The sequence below is a fragment of the Corvus kubaryi genome, unplaced genomic scaffold, assembly GCF_017639235.1.
Source record: "Corvus kubaryi isolate FWS band 111438036 unplaced genomic scaffold, C.kubaryi_AGA036_p1.0 37266, whole genome shotgun sequence".
Classification (NCBI taxonomy): domain Eukaryota; kingdom Metazoa; phylum Chordata; class Aves; order Passeriformes; family Corvidae; genus Corvus; species Corvus kubaryi.
Window position 1 is genome coordinate 3,293,031 of NW_024581081.1, and position 16,024 is coordinate 3,309,054.

At 44.9% G+C, this 16,024-nt stretch overlaps 1 protein-coding gene across 4 annotated transcripts in view; it reads right to left on the reverse strand.

Annotated features, from left to right (window-relative positions):
• Positions 1 to 16,024, reverse strand: part of PDE10A (phosphodiesterase 10A) — a 354,338-nt gene that overhangs the window by 160,025 nt on the left and 178,289 nt on the right. For 2 of the 4 annotated variants that reach the window (XM_042025093.1, XM_042025091.1), the window contains exon 1: positions 11,196 to 12,457. The exons of 1 other annotated variant lie outside the window; for it this stretch is intronic. In XM_042025093.1, coding sequence (XP_041881027.1) covers positions 11,196 to 12,054 — 859 coding nt within the window. In that variant the 5' untranslated portion in view covers positions 12,055 to 12,457. Of the gene's footprint in view, positions 1 to 11,195; positions 12,459 to 16,024 lie in introns of those variants that run through there. One more of the 4 variants, XM_042025092.1, reaches the window with a different exon arrangement.

A 16,024-nucleotide genomic window follows, 5' to 3' on the forward strand; every position in this document is an offset into this window, starting at 1 on the left:
GGCTGACGTGTCACCAGGCTTCCCATCAGCACCAGTGAGTGACCCTTTGACTCCAGAAATTCAACTTCCTGAACTTATTCAGGAAGTTAACTAATAGAAAACTTACTCTACACCAGAGACAGTCAACAAGCACCTAACAGATCTCAGACCCCTGAAACAGCCTGCTTTGGGATCAGACATGTTCCAGAATTAACAGACAGAAAGGGGAATGAAGGAAGACGGCGTAACACTTTATGTCCTCATTGTTCCTAACAGCCTTTTGCACTCTGCTTCTAGAGATTACCATCATGTGAGTAGGACCCAAGGACACCTTTGCAGTTCTTCAGCCATCACAGCAGCCTACAGCTCAGTAAGTCAGCTGACCTTCACCTCTGCGTGTATCACAGGTTAGGAAGCCAAATAATGTGCTTGAGCCTTTTTTCTGCTACCTCTGCTGAGCTGGTTGTGACTTCAAGCAAAGAAGCACAGGTTAAGTATCTCAGTTGCCACTAGTAGACTTGCCAGAGCTCATCTCTGACATCTAAAACGTACAAAAATCATATGAGTTTAAGCCAATACTAAAGTCTTTGTAGAGGACTTAAAATCAGTTTGTCAACTCAGTTTAATTTCCAAAGCGAAGTTCAGAACAGAACTATATTTAAACAAAGCTTAAGCTTTAACAATTTATGTTCTGGCAAAATAATTCAAAAATTCCAATATTGCTCAATATAACTGTGTAATTGTTCTCATGTTCTCTTTTCAATTTTGATATATCTAGCAAATTTCAACTTTCTTACCATTCCTCCCTTCAGCTCCATAAACAGCAAAAGAATTGTGAAACAAGAGAAACATAAACCTCCTTTTTAGAAGTGCTTGGGAAAAAGTGTTTCTTGGCACAGCAGAACGGCTAGTTGCTTTGATTCAAACACAAGTTGTTAAGACAAGATGTTGCAAAGTGCTAAGAGAGTAGTTCAACATATTTTTTAAAGAAGTACAGACAGCTGAATGAACAAAAGCAAACAAAAAATTAGCTTTGCAGTCAAATCAGAAGGTAACACCTGCAACATCATCTGGTAAACAAGAACCAAGGCTTGTCATGGACAAGTACAAGGTCACCATCATCAAAGCAGCCAACCACAGTGATGTTAGCTATACTCACAACATATCCACAGCCAGAGCCACCCAAGGCCATTCATGTTAAGAGACAGAGAAGGGCATGTGCTCTACATGTAGCCAGAATTACACTTTAATAAACTGTTAGGGAAAAAAAAGCAGGAACAAGCTGGATAAGTTATTAAACTACAATTAAATCATTCAAAAAAAAAAAAAAAAAGAAAATTAAAACCACATGGGGTAAAACAGCAAAACTTTCAGAGCGACCTTAAAAAACAATGGTAAAGGACATTCTCAGCTGGCATAAACAAAAGATTGTCAAATAGCAGCTGGTTTATTCATGAAGATAATATTAAGCTGCAAAAATAAAGAAATAAATTAAAATATTATCTGTTAGTACATTCATAAAGTATGTAATATTCACCAGGCACACTTGTGTTGTTACTAAGGAGGAAAAAGTTGTTAAGCAGAAAGAAAGCATTTGTGACATTAAAAAGAAAAGTAACACTCACACTTAAAAAACAGTAATCTTTTACTTCAGTCAAATCTTATGCTTCATTGAAGAGATTCCCTTGAAATTTGATAATTTCCTGGGAGATATTTACATATCAAGCCTTTCATCTACCCCAAAAGAAACCTCTTAAAGTTTATAAATAGCTTTCCCTATAAGGATGAACATTTTCTTCTGCTGTAATTGCATTCCTTTAAGCAATAAATACGTTAAACTCCTCTTACCATTCCAGTCTTCTCCCTGTTCTATTTCTGATTTTTGTCCCTTCAATACTGCTGTCTTAGATGGACAAGTCTCCATCATCTTTCATTAACTGAAGATATGTGATATCACCACACACACTTCATTCATCCTTGTCAACTGATCAACTTTGTGTCTTCTTGTTCTCCTATGAACATTCACATACACATTTTAGTCACAACTTCCAAAAATCCTTTCAAAGCAGCAAGTCCAGGAAACAAAGACAGAAAATATAAATAATTGTGCTGACTCAGGCAGCAACCCATGTCCTCCAATATGGTCCCTTATTCACTGGATGCATCTTTCATTCAGGACTTTGTAGAACCTGTAGCTCATTCCCTAGGAGAACCTGGTCTGTAGAAACAAGGTCTGCCTACTGCCACAGTTTAGACTGTTTGGTTCCTCTGCTGGTCCGCAGAGCTGTGTCCCTAAACAAGTAATTAAAACAGCCCAGAGCCTGACCCTTAGCTACAAAGTACAGGGGCATGACACAGCTTGCGTCTGCAAAGCTAAACTCTTCTCCTTTCACAAGGTCCAAAGAGGCAAGCATAATTCCCAGTGCTTTTTGGGAACAGTCTGCCTTTGCTTACTCCAAACACGCATGCAATTAGGCCTCAGCCTAAACTGGACCAAGGAGCATGCTAAAAATTAAGCAGAATAGACAGGACTAAAGCTCAAGCCTACATCCTCTGTGCTTAGTTCAAAAAGCGTAAGCATTGCGTATAGCTCCAACAAAAGTCAAAAAAAGGTCTGAAAGAAACACTCAATCTACAAGGACATTCCTACCCACAAAGAGTCTATGAAAGTTCCTGCAGCATGCCAAATGATGCTGTTCTCTCCACCTTCACAAGAGCTAAGCCAGAAGTTGTACAGGGAATGCACTGTTCTATAAACGTTGGAGACTGCAGGTCACCCATACTCTCTGATATTTTCAAAGCACTTCTCAAAACAGCACCTCTAATCCCAACACTTTCTTGCATTCATAATAATGAGGCCACAGAACTACATTTAACACTCAAGATCCATGAAAAAGCAGATTCCAAGAGTAGTTGTCTCAGGAGTCTATTGGTGAAATCTGAAGTCTGAAGAAACAGAAACATTGAGACACATCCACAAAAAAGCGATTTGCTCTCAAGAATGAGACACGGAAGCCTGGCATGATGAAACCTGAGCATATTAGCTAAGGCAGTGCCTGTTTTGAGAACAGATGAGTTCAGTTTCCTGTTACATCAAACAGTAACTTTCATCAGTCCTACGTGTGCTCGAAAAAAAGCAAGAAAAAATTTCTACTGACATCACACTTAGGGCTGGGCAGACAGTGGCAGATTAGGAAATACAATGAGTCACTGCAAATACTGAACACATCGTGAGCATTTTCAAACTACCAAGCAAAATTTCTTCTTACCAAAAAAATCCAGACAATACTGTTTAAGTGAACCATACCAGAAGAAGAATAATAGTACCATAGTGCCTTCACGCAACAAAAGTAGTTGGGGAAAACAAAAACACTGTAAAAAGGACAGTATAAGACACCAGACCACTGCAGGAAGAAACAAAAGCAACACAATTCAGCAATCAAGAAGGAAACATCACCTAAAATAAGCTTATGGGTGGACAAGGGGGAAGTAATATACAGCTGAAATTACAGATACAACTGAAAGACAGGCATGCAAAGAAAGGACATCCGACAGAGCTATGTTCCAAAAAATAATTCACTCTAGAGAAGCTGCCAAGGTATCTGTATATGCATGAAAGAAAACCAAAATATAAACACAAAAAAACCCAGTGTAAGTAAAATAATGAGTTACCATAAACGTAACTGCTATGTGTTAGGAAAAAAAAAAAATCATTAGTGAAATATTGAGACACTTTTTTTTTTTTTAAGACTAAGTCAAAGACCTTTAGAAGAAAGAGAAGTAGCTTTATCCAGTTTGGAAGCAAATAAAATAAGACACTATGGAAGAAATACAATGGAGATATAAAAACTAGGCAGTTAGGAAAACTATAAAAGAATAAAAAGGATGCATATTTAGCCACCATAATTCAGGATAAACATCTTATTCTCTGAACCACAGTGTTGCAGACATGCTACTAAAATATACATGACAAAGAAAGTGGCTTCTTTCCTGCCAATTTGGAAGCTTCCCCACAGGGTGAAGCAAAGCAAACAGTATTACTAAGGTAAGTATAGCAGTGTTTGTCAGCAGCTACAAATACCTGCTACTTTCGGTATGAATGGGTCAGAAGGATTAGAGATGTGATATTTCTGTACAAAGTTATTAGAACTTCATATGCAAAAGTTTCCTTTAGGAAGTATTTGTGGCTTGACATTAGGGGATTTCTTTTTGATGCAAGTGAAAGGATAGAGGAAGGAAGAATGCTGAAATTATTACCAGCTGAATAAACTTTGTTAAGAGAAGTACAGCTCTGTTGCATGGGAGTTGGTTGATAATGAAGAAACAAGAAATTAGATCAATAAGTACTAATGAAAACATTAACAGTTTTCAGATGGAAGGTGGAGTAACTGGTCTCAGACTCTGACAATCTCTTCTTTGGGTCCCAGCACCAAAGAATTACTACTGCTGCTTCTACATTGAGGTTTTTTATTAATATTTTAATTAGATATCAATAACATTACTATGTGTTCTCTGAAGGCAGTGAATAACAGTCACAAGCCTTCTCTTTTAGTATTCTTGAGCCAGAACTACTTCAGGAAGTCTTCAAGTGATACATTGTGATAACTGATACACTGAAACATGGACCCTACTCTAGATCTTTTGAGCCGTAAGATTTGGCATCTCTTAATGATGTGAGATTTTATTATTAAAAATCTCTAAAACTTGTTATCAATGTGTTTTCCAAAAGAACATGAAATTTGTAAAAACTGGTTTTTGTTCTTAATGCCACCTGTGACAAGGTGCTTAGGAGATGGACTTAAGAAAGCTTCCTGCAGCAATAAATCACTGAGAAAAGATTCATTAAAAGAATTTGCAAATAAAAGTGTTCTTCGTAAGTGATACATTTTTTTAACTAATTCATATTCTTTCCAAGTTTTTTTTTTTTTAAGACATAATTAGCATACTTCAGTGTTGAAATAAAGTATTCATAGAGTGCAAAAAAGTAAAGATTAATGCACAACTTTATGGTAAAAATTTAGAACTTGTTAACCAGATTGTCCTTCTCCTGCAAAAGCAAACACATCATGAGCATTCTGGAATGTTCATTTGTTAACAAAGTCATGGTGGTGAGTCTGTTACCTGCCTTTTGAACTGCCTCATTTGAGTGTGCAACACAACATTACATTGTCTGGCATAGCAGGAGCCAAAGTCTTCAATAAACACCAGCCAGGCTGGTTCCTCCCACACTGATTATGACAGCTTGACAAGAAGTGATGAAGAAACCACAGAAATATGACACTTTCTCACAAGCTTTTAAAAGGGGACAAGGATGGCAAGGGAAGCCCACCTGCCAGGATGAAAATCTTGTGTCCTCACCTTGAAACAAATTAGAAAGAAAAAAACCTTGCATCATTTAATAGCAGAGCTCAAAGCTGAGACTTGATTCAACACAGTTGTCAGGTTCAACTGCATCAACTTGTCACATCCCCAAGCCAAGCGAGGCTGAGCTGCGAGAGCCTTCAGATGGCAAAGGCAGCAGCACTCTCACAGCTGCTAAACAGTAGGAGGCACTCTTCAAACTCTGGCCGTGGGAAGCCAAGCACCAGCACAAGCGAGGACAAACTACAGAGCAGGCCAGATCTTTAGCAGAAATACCAACAAGAAATACTGAACTGTTTTAGCCATAATTGGCACTCATGGGGAATGCAATGCCTTCATTTCTATAATATATAAAGCAACCCTTGTATATAACCTCTGAAGCTCCTATAAATTAAAATTTTTGGGTGCTATAAATATTTTGGATAAACGCTATTGTACACTACTATAACAAAACCAGTACCTTAAGAAATTATTCATTACATCTGCAGAACACTTTGAGTGTGGCATTGTAGCTAATTATGTAGAAGTAAGTCAAACTCATTACTGGATTTTACCTTTTTTTAATTTAACAGAACATATCATAACTACTTAGTTTTATCACAGCTGTTCTTCAAAGCTGGACAGTCAATTTGTTACAACAAATGAAATAGCTAACCAAATCTTTTGGAACAATATATGAATGGTTATTTCTGTGAAATTTACTAGTGAAGATGTGACCAACACACACAAAGATTAAATTGTTTTTAGGACAAGAGTTAAAATCAATACAAGGTATAACAAAAATGGAAACACTGTTCCATAAAAAAAAGTGCCAGACTTCCCATTCCTGCAAATAGCGTTTCTTCATTTAACAATTATACTTTTTTTTAATTATTAAAAAAAAAATTGAAATCAACACACTTTACTACTTACTTGATAAAACAGCAAAAAGAAAATCAGATTTAGTAACAGTGTTCGAGTACAGGTACTTGTATTTGAAACAGCCAGCAGAGGGAGTATAAAAACAATTTTAAAAACCTCAAACAGCCTTTTTTCTCTTTAAATATTTTTTACTTATGATTTTAGCTTTCCTTTAGGATACAATGATAGTCCCAGCAGTCAAAAATTATGATATTATAAAACAGGCAAAAAAAAAAAATTCTAAATTATTAAACAGAATGACTTGAAATCCAAATATTTTTTAAAGTACCATTAAATAACCTGATACTAAACTCAATCTGAAATACAATTTTAAATACAGGTAAGGTTAATATCAATCAACAGGCTGCATAAGCCCGTTCCAAGTCATAAATCCACTCACTTACAGACTCTCGTTCTTAACTTTCTGAGTCTAGAACTAAGTCCATGATTTCCTAATATTGAGAGAACATTGGTGTTAATATATTTGTATTAGAATACAGCACAGAATCTTAAACTAAACAAAAGTTACTGCTGTACTGATCTTTACGACAGATGATATAAGAGCAAGTCAGCCAGGTATATGGCCTAGATCATTAGTGGAAATAAGCATTCATACGACTGTTTCAAAATCAAGTCACTAAGCCATGTACTTGCTGAATAAAAACTCATCTTTACGCATCAGGTTTTCACCATGTCCAGCTGATGACGGTGGCTTAAACATGAGCAAAAGGGAGAAGGACACAAATGGGGTGAATGAAGTTGCCGGCCTTGTGTCAGAATATTAAATAAACTGCCATCCTCCTCACACAAGTGGCAAAAAGAAATCATCTCCCAACTCATCTAAACTATCCCACTGTGCATAATCACACCTTCCACAGTCCATCTCACAGGAGGAGCAAGGTTACTGAGTTAACAGGGAAGGCATTACCTCCTCTCTCAAGGCTTATGAGTGCTAGGTACTCCCAAGCCATCAGGCAAACACAGGCAGCAGAGCTGTGGAGTCAAAGGAACAGGACATTAGATATTCCAAATGGGAACTGCATGTTTTACAGACAACCACTTGTAAAAATACCTGACCTGACCAAGCAAGCCTTTCTCCACTGTTAACTGCTTGTGCTTGCATGGTGTTCATTACCTTTCCCTGCCATTCCTTGCTGTCTGCCCTATGTATTGTTCTGCTATCCCACTAAATAGAATGGCAGTGCTGCAGACCGGGATACATGGTGTTCCTATACATTAATGCAAAATGTGAAACACCAGTCCTGATGGGAGATGTTGAATGACTTCACTTATCATAACTATATCCTACTTTAGTGATAATTTTGCTTTCAATTAACCTGGAGTCAGAATCCATGGGGTGCAAACCAGAGACAATTCCATTTTTTACCTCATCTAAATTTTAAGCATGATTTAATTGTAAAAATTCTGCCCACCTTCACACAAGGGATGATTGCTGAAGATCAGCATTTAACACCCTGACTGCAAAAAAATGAATACACAGACCAGGGAAAAACAAGATTCAAGACAAGATTAACTTTCCCACTAGATCAAGTAACAGGAATACCTTTGACATTATTTGAATTTTAATTGCTATTTTTTTCCTGAACTTATCTTACAGATCTTACTGTGTTTATTCTTTCTTAGAGTGCTGCTTAATCAGAAAGTCTCTGTGACATGTGAAGGTATGGACTAAAAAAGCCAGAAAAAAGATAACTGCATATACTAACAATATGCTGTTAATCCTCTGACAAGCAGAAAGCCCACATACTGTAAAGAACTTATACCTACCAGTAGACTCATGGGACACAAATGACATATGCTACACCAGCACCATGAGAGAAGACCTTGAATGTGGAAGGAAGATAGGATGCTCCCCTAAAAGTAAGACATTTCCCAGAGACCTGAAATACTGGAATACCTGGCAACTTGCAGAATTCAAAATATGACAGAACTCCACTGGAGTATTGATCCAGGATGTTCAATACTAGAAGTTTCTTAAAACACCGTGTTATGCACCAAGACTTTAAACAGTTAAGAAAAACAACATACACCACATGAAGCTCACATAAGCTTCTGCAGTCCAATGCTTCATTATGAATTTTAATAAGATAAATAGCCAGATATGGCACAAACTGAGTATTGCGGAACTTAAAATTTTAATAATAACAATAATAAAAATAATCTTTCTAACAAAATCCTGACTGGAGAGCATGCAAGTTGAAAGAGCTCAGAGATGAAAGAAGAACACATCTCTAGCAATTTCACTGTTTTCCACTCTTGAGGATTCTGTTATATCACTTTTAAATCTTCTTTCCAGAAGGATTCATCTCAATTCTCTTCCCTACAGAACTCCTCAGGTTCTCTGCAAAAATATTTAGGCTTCTTTTTTTGTCTTTAAAGTCAAAGAGCATATATATGTACATAGGTATGATTTAGAACATAAAATAAAATTCAGGAGACAAAAGCTATGAGACACAGCACATTATCTTCATTATTTTACATGATCTCATCCTCTTCAAAACAATGATAGCCTTCCAGCTGCACTGTAACCAGGACTGTGCACAGTACTCCAAACAGCTGGACAAGTGCTCTCTGCAGTAGCTGCACTGGAACTGAATAGTATCTTGTTTGACTTCCCTCCACTCCATTTTTCAGCCTGGTTTCCTAAGGAAATCAGATTTATGCAATCACTCGGGGAGGGAGGGAAGTGTACACATACGTACATACGTACCGCATGTGGATGTCTGTCCATCCACCTGCCTGGCCTCACTAATACCTTTTGAGCCCATCGGTCAGTTTCAATCACACTCAAAAGAGGAGCAGAGAATATCAGACTTTTGAGTTCTTGAAAGTTTCATGAGCACAGGCTGCAGAGTATGGAAAAGTGTTTCCACAGAGAGAAGCTGCATGTCTTCTTAGACGTCAGTAAACTCACAGGGGAAAGAATAGTTCTACTCCTTTCCTGCCTGCCGGAAAATCTTCAGTCAGAGGTCACATTCAGTGAAAGACGACCAAATTTCTTGTGTTCAAGAGTTCATAAAATAGCTTAAGTTGAATTCACTACTGCTTTTAAAACTGTGTTTTGAACAAAGCTGATGTTTTCCACATCATCTTTTTCCTGGTCTAGCAAGGAGTGAATTGCCCTACATGATACACATTCCCTGCCTCAGTCCGTTGGTCTCAGGACCACTTATTTTAAAACATCAGCATCATACCACACTCATGGCAGCATTCTACCTCTCCCAAACACAAAGCAAATTAAAACTGGAAGAGCTTAGGCTGCCCTTCAGGTCTCAAGACTAAACAAGTATGTAGCTCTGTAACATAATTAACTATTGAATAAAGTTTCAAAAAGACAGTGCAGCAAATACATAATCATCTTTATTCACCTCTGCCCTGGAACACAAGTACTACCACACTTGCGGGTTCTTGTGCTCAAGACAGCTCTAAGCAATAAAACAGATAACAAGGTTTCAGTGAACATCTCTGTAGTTCTTCTCACCTCCCCCCAGTGAACTCTACATGGTTTACCTGTATCCAAAAAGCCACCTTTATCAAAGTATACTAACAGATTACAATTCAAGTCTAGGGATACCTTTAGGCATAGGTCCACAAACTAAGAAGCTGTCTCAAAAGGAAAATATAACCACAGCTGACTGAAGTCACCCTAAGCATCAAAATACTAGACAAGAAAAAAAAAAAAGTTCCTTGGTAAAAAAAAAAATTATTTCAGCCCTGATACATGCTCCGCTTGTAAATTCTTTAGTCCCATGACCACACCGAACCCCAGCACATTTTCCGGCGGGCCGCTACAACTGAGGGCTGGTGGGGTACACGGGCAGCCAGACCCCGGGAGGTTTTGGCTCGAAGCCCCGGCCGCTCCGAGGCCACCCCAGCCCCGCGGCGCCCACCCGGCGGAGGGCGGCGTGCCGGGGAAGCGCCTCGGAGGCGGGAGGGCGAGACACCCGAGGGGCAGCCGGGCCGCACGTCCCTGCGAACGGGGAGTTTGTGCCACACGAAGCCTCCTCCTCGCTCCCACACCCCGCCTCAGGGCTCGGGCCGCTCCCGCCGGGCTCCCCCGGCCAGCACGGGAAGGGCACTCGCCGAGCCCCGCACCGAGAGGAGGCCGAGCGGCTGCTCCGGCCCCACTCCCGCCTGCCGGCACGGGGCGACCGCGGCCCCGCGCCCTTCCCCCGCATTCGGGTTCGGTGGGAGCCGGCCAGGGTTTGGGAACGGCTGGCTACGGGGCGCCCTTTGTGGAGCGCCTCAATTCCCCCTTTATTCAGCCCCCCCCCCCAGCCGGTCACTATGCCCGTTCCAGCGCCAGCCCCCCGTAGCAAGGAGCACATGTTTCCTCTCGGACTCCTGGCCCGCCTTACAACGAGCCACGGCCAGGGGAAGGCGGCACCCGGTACCAAAGCCGAATCAGAAATATGGAATGTGAACGCGCCTGGCAGATCTGACGGGGGATGCAGAAAGAAGCGATCCATTTCACCCTTTTCGGTCCTCCGCCGCCGCTTTTCTGTCAATTGCCGATACCATAATGCTTCCTTACTGCTTGTTCAAGTAAGTAGGGGGGGACAGTCTCCATTCCCCTACGTGTCATTCCTGAGCAAATTAAGCATGTACCAAGCTAAAGACTGACATTCATATACGTAGAGCTATCTGATCCCGGAATGATGCCGAAATCCTCGAGGCGTTAACAGCCAGCTCCCACAAAGAGCACTCAATTACATCGAGCATCCCCTTTGTCCGTGCATCCTCAATACACACCCGGCCGCTCCTCCATGCGTCCACGCACGCCCCACGTATACGGCCCCTTTGTGTCCTCGCCTCCCCCCCACTCACAAAGAAATGCCCTTTCCACAAGGCATGCACCCAGCCTGGGACACAGCCCTTCGCCTTCCCCCGAGACACCCGCGACCCGTCGCCGGGCACAGCGCTCCGGTACCTACTTGTATTCAAGAAACAGTCCGTAAACCTCCTAAAGCAGCTTGCAGAATTAGATCCATCTTCCATGTCTGGCCCTAGGAGCAGGGGAGACGAGAAGGAGAAGAAGGCGCCTCTCTGCCGCTGCTGCCGCCTAGGAGTCCTGCTCCCGCCGGGGCCGTCGCCTCCTCGGATCCCGTCGCCGCGGGCTGCTGCTGCTGCAGCACCGAGGGAATTGCAGGACCACGGGCGAGAGGCGGCTGGGGAGAGGAGGAGCCGGGAGTGGTGCTGCCGGGGGCCGCCGGCTGCGGAACGGAGCAGCAAGCCCTGGATGGAGGAAGAACAGAAGAGTCTCCTCCTGCCACTGCCGCCTGGATGGGCGATCAAGTGAGCTGCTGCTGCTCTGCCAACATCTCTTCTTCCTCCTCCTCCTCCTCCACCTCCTCCTCCCGCTCTCGCTGCCTCTCCTCCTCCTTCCCTCCCTTGGAGACTTGTGAGGTTAAAGGAAAACGAGGAGGGGAAACGAGGAGGCGGCGGCAAGAAATAAAAAGAAGATGGAGAAGCGGAGGAGAAGGAGGGGATTGGAACGAAGAAAGGAGCCGCTGCCGCTCTAGAGACGATGCTGGCGGAGACGGCGGAGGAGGCTGTGCCTGCAGAGCGGCTCCTGCTGCTGGTGGTGGTTGTTAGGAGGAGAGAGAGGGAGCTGCAGGGAGCCGAGTCGCCTCCAGGAGCGGGGGGAGGAGGAGGAGACCCGCCGCTGCCTCCACCTCCACCGCTCTGGCCATGGGAGTGGAGCGGGCTGCTGCCGGAGCCGGGCTTTTCCCCGGGTGCTGCAGCCAGGGGGGCCGAGGGGCGGGATAAGATCCGCTTCTCCGGGTTGGACATGCTTCCGCTCTTCCCTCCCTTTCGCGGTAGTTTAAGGCAGGACGTCTAGCAGAGATACCGGAGTAAAGCGAAAGGGGAAGCCGCAAAAGGACGGAGCCAAACAAGGGGCAACCGCGGATCGGTCCTGCGTTCCCTCCGGCAACTCCCGGGCAGTATTTCCTCCGTACCCCGGCTCCCCGCCCTCATAAAATCCTCACATTTCCGTTCCCCCTTTAGGCCGGAGGGGACAGGGCGCTACTGACCGCCAAGCGGTTTCAATCCCCTTTTAAAGTCCGCTTTCCCCCATGCTCCCACCTCGCATTCAAAGCAAGAAAACGGCAACAATCTGTATTTTCTTCGAGCAAGGCAAATATTGCCCCTTATGAGCGCGCTCGCCTGCAAAGAGGCAGATACAGTCACTGCAGTGCCGCTTCCAGCACCAGCCCCGGCCACCAGAAAACGCCCACTGGCGGAGCCAGCGCTTCCCAGGCTCCCTCCCTCCCTTCCTCTCATGCTAGGCGCGCACATGAGAGCTACGGCACAGCGGTTACCTAAAGGGAAAGCGGGGAGAAACACGAGGAAAAGATCCTCCCTATGCGGTGTCATTATTTTAAACATATATTTCCAGCCGCTGAGATTAAAAGGCAGACGACCTCCAGTGCCTGGGATGGAGACGCCAGAGCTGCCCCTCAGTTTCTGTAGGGCATCCAGCACCGTTTCTACGCGAAGATGCACAGACCCTCCCCGACGCTCAGCATCACACGTGTCTCCTTCAGGTCCCCCCCGCCTTTCCCACCACTTGGCACACTGACAGCCACTCACCCCTCAACCCTAGCCCTCCGGCTCCGCGGGGAGCTGCCTTAGACCCTGGTCTCAGGTGCAGTGTGGCCCCGGGGCTGACACCGGCCTTGCTCCGCAAGCACAGGCACCGTCGCTCGCCAGTGGAACCTGTCGCGCTGGCCAGCCGCCACCTCGACCCCGAGTTGGAGTGCCTGGGCATTTGGGGTCCCTCCCCGCCGCCTCACCCCGCCATGCCGGCCGCAGCCCGCCCGTCCCGGCGGTACGCGCTACGGCGGCCCTCAGCGGGGCAGCCGCCGGCCGAACGCCCGGCCAAGGGAAGCCCAAAGGCAGGCTCGGATCGGAGCGGGGCCGATGACGGCGCTAAAAGCCCCCGCCGCGCTTATTTCGTTTTCGCCCTAAACTCTCCCTGCCCTGGGCGCCAGCCGCCGAAAGACGGGAGGAGAGGTCCGAGCCCACCGGAGTTCATCTCCAGCAGCAGGAAAGGGTGGCCGGCATCACCAATCGGCTACAGGGCTCTCCTCAGCCCTGCCGGGGCGCTCGCTTCGGGCCGGGCCGAGCGGGACCGTGGCCGTCGTAGAGCCGATGCCCCGCACCGCCCGTCGGCACGACGGAGCCCCAGGGCTGCGGGCAGTCCGCCCCCGAGGTCCCCTCCCGGGACAGCAGCGCCCCCAGCCCTGTCAGCGCCGGGAACCGGCCATCATCGCTCATCACCCGGACAGCCGCTGCAGCCCTTGCCGCCCCTGCCCTCGCCCCGAAGCGGCGGCGCTCACCTGGGCGGGGGCCGCGGTGCCCGGCCGCCGCCTCCCCTCGCCCGGCGGCAGCTGTCGGGCAGCGGGGCTGCCCCCGCCGTCGGAGGGAGCGTGGGGCTCAGCGCGGGCTGTCCGAGCGCCAGGCAGGAGCTCCCTCGGGGCACCCCCGGCGCCGACCGCCAGCGCGGGGGGCATCTCCGGGGTCCGGCTGCGAGGGACTCGTACCCGCCGCAGTGCCACCCCGCCGTGGCAGAACAGCGCGCCCGGGGCTCCTGCCCCGCAGCTACCTGGACGGGGCGGAGGGAACCGCTCTCCCCGGGTAGACGGCGCATCCCCCTGGCGCTCCCACCCGCCAGCGGGCGGAGAAGCGGCCGCCGCGCTGCTGCCCACCCAGGCGGGGCCGCCGCCGTGCCGCTGGCAGCAGATTTTGTTGAGGTGCGGCGGGGTCCCCGCGCAGCCCGGGCGGGCGCTGCCCCGCGGAGGGGATGGAGCGGGCACCGCCGCAAACGTTGCGGACACTGGCGGAAAATATGTTTGTGTTGCCGCTGCCAGCAGGGCACCAGAAAAGCGGGAGATTCTGTTTCGCTCCTCTACCTTCCCGGAGATCAGACCTCTACGCCGTCCGCTACCACTCCAGGTGCTGCATTACCGGGTCCAGGTGTCGGCGGGAATCCTCATCGAACTACGGCAGTCTTCCTATTTCCGCTCAAAATTAGGCTCGCTCTTTCGAATTTCGACTCCTGCTTTGAAAACAGTGTAAACCTACGCTTTTGGGTTTTAAGTCGTTCAAGTATTTTATATTTATCATTTAAGGACTTCTTTTAATGCTAGAATACACACCAACTCCTGTTAAAGCTGGAGTCTTTATGTATCAATCTGTAACGCTGAAAAAGATGTTCTTCTGAAAATAGCAACGCTTTCAAATTAAAGTGCATTTCCAGCCAGCTGAATGTTCAGTAACAGGAAGAAACAATCCACCGAGTTTCAAAAAGTTTAGAATGCAAAAACAGATTAGATACTCTAATTAAACAAACAAAAACCCCACAAAACAAAAGAAGACTTAGGTTTTACTAAACTGTTTCCATCTGCATGGTTCTTAAAACCTGTTGCCTAAAAATCCTGAACTAAAATGCAGAAAACTGAATCTGCTTTTGTGATCCACTTTCTCTTAGTACATTTGACTTTACCAAAATAGTTTAATAACTTCTATTTCGCATGCCTATTTGTGCGAGACGCTTTTTTTTCCTTCAGTCCAACCATTACATTTTTCCTGAAAACTGCTGCACAATGACTAGAGATTCAGCAAATATTTAAATTCTCTGAGAGAAAGCTTAACTAATGGAAACAATTTCAGTGAATTGTATTTTGTTATTGCAGCCTGTTTGTTTAGCAATTAACAATTTCTTATTAGAAAAACTCTTGTACAAAAATGTTTAAATTTAAAGATCTAATCAGACTAAAATGATTGACAAAAACCAAGAGCCAGTCACCTGAAAAAATTAAAGCAGGTCCTTTAGACAGATTAGTCCCAAATTGTTCTGTCAATATCAAGAGTAAATTACTGAAACTTTACATCATCAATTTATAATTGTAGAAATCTTGTTTAACTGTGCTAGTCTATGCTAAATTCCTCAACTGCTGCTCATCCAAACTGCAGTTGTTCAAATATCACTGCCTCAGACTGGAAATCTGTGTACTTCTACAAGGCATGTCAGTTGTGCATGTATAAATATGTACCTGTATATTCATCAAACAGGAAAAATACATTTTGATTTGTAAGAAATCATCAGATATACCAGAAAAGCAGCTTTCAGGTTAAGGGCTATTTACAAACTATTCATTTGATTATTATTCATTAGCCATTGGCAATTCATACCTTATTGGTCACCTGCTTCTTGGCTGGGCAAGCAAAAGCAATCACAGAGAAAAGTTAGAAGACAAAAGTTAGTGAAAATTAATTTTCAAGCTCTCTACATATATATTTGTAAATTATATAGATTTGCAGACAAGTTAAATATGCTTCATGGCCATCTCAATACCTGGGGATAAATTAGTGGTGAATTACATTTGCTCATCAATGTCAATCTGGGTTTTCATTGCTCAGTCAGCATCAAAATTTCCATTGCCATAGAGCAATGATATCACTGATCCCACTGTGGTACTAACCATATACCCACGTCATTTACCAGAAAATCTCACCCACTCCGATATGAAACAGTGAGATTTGCTGCATCATCCCCCCCCACACCCCCTCCCCCTGAAGGAAAATGGATTTTAAAAACTCTGAAACACAACAAAATGCAAGTTAAAATACTCTAGTGCTTTCCCTTGTGCCTGGTGCAAGGGTTCTGGTACAAATGCCCTGTGTCACTGCAACCACGACCAAAGGATTTTAGTAGTATTTACATGGGTAAATGTGATTTCACAAGAATTCAGGAGGC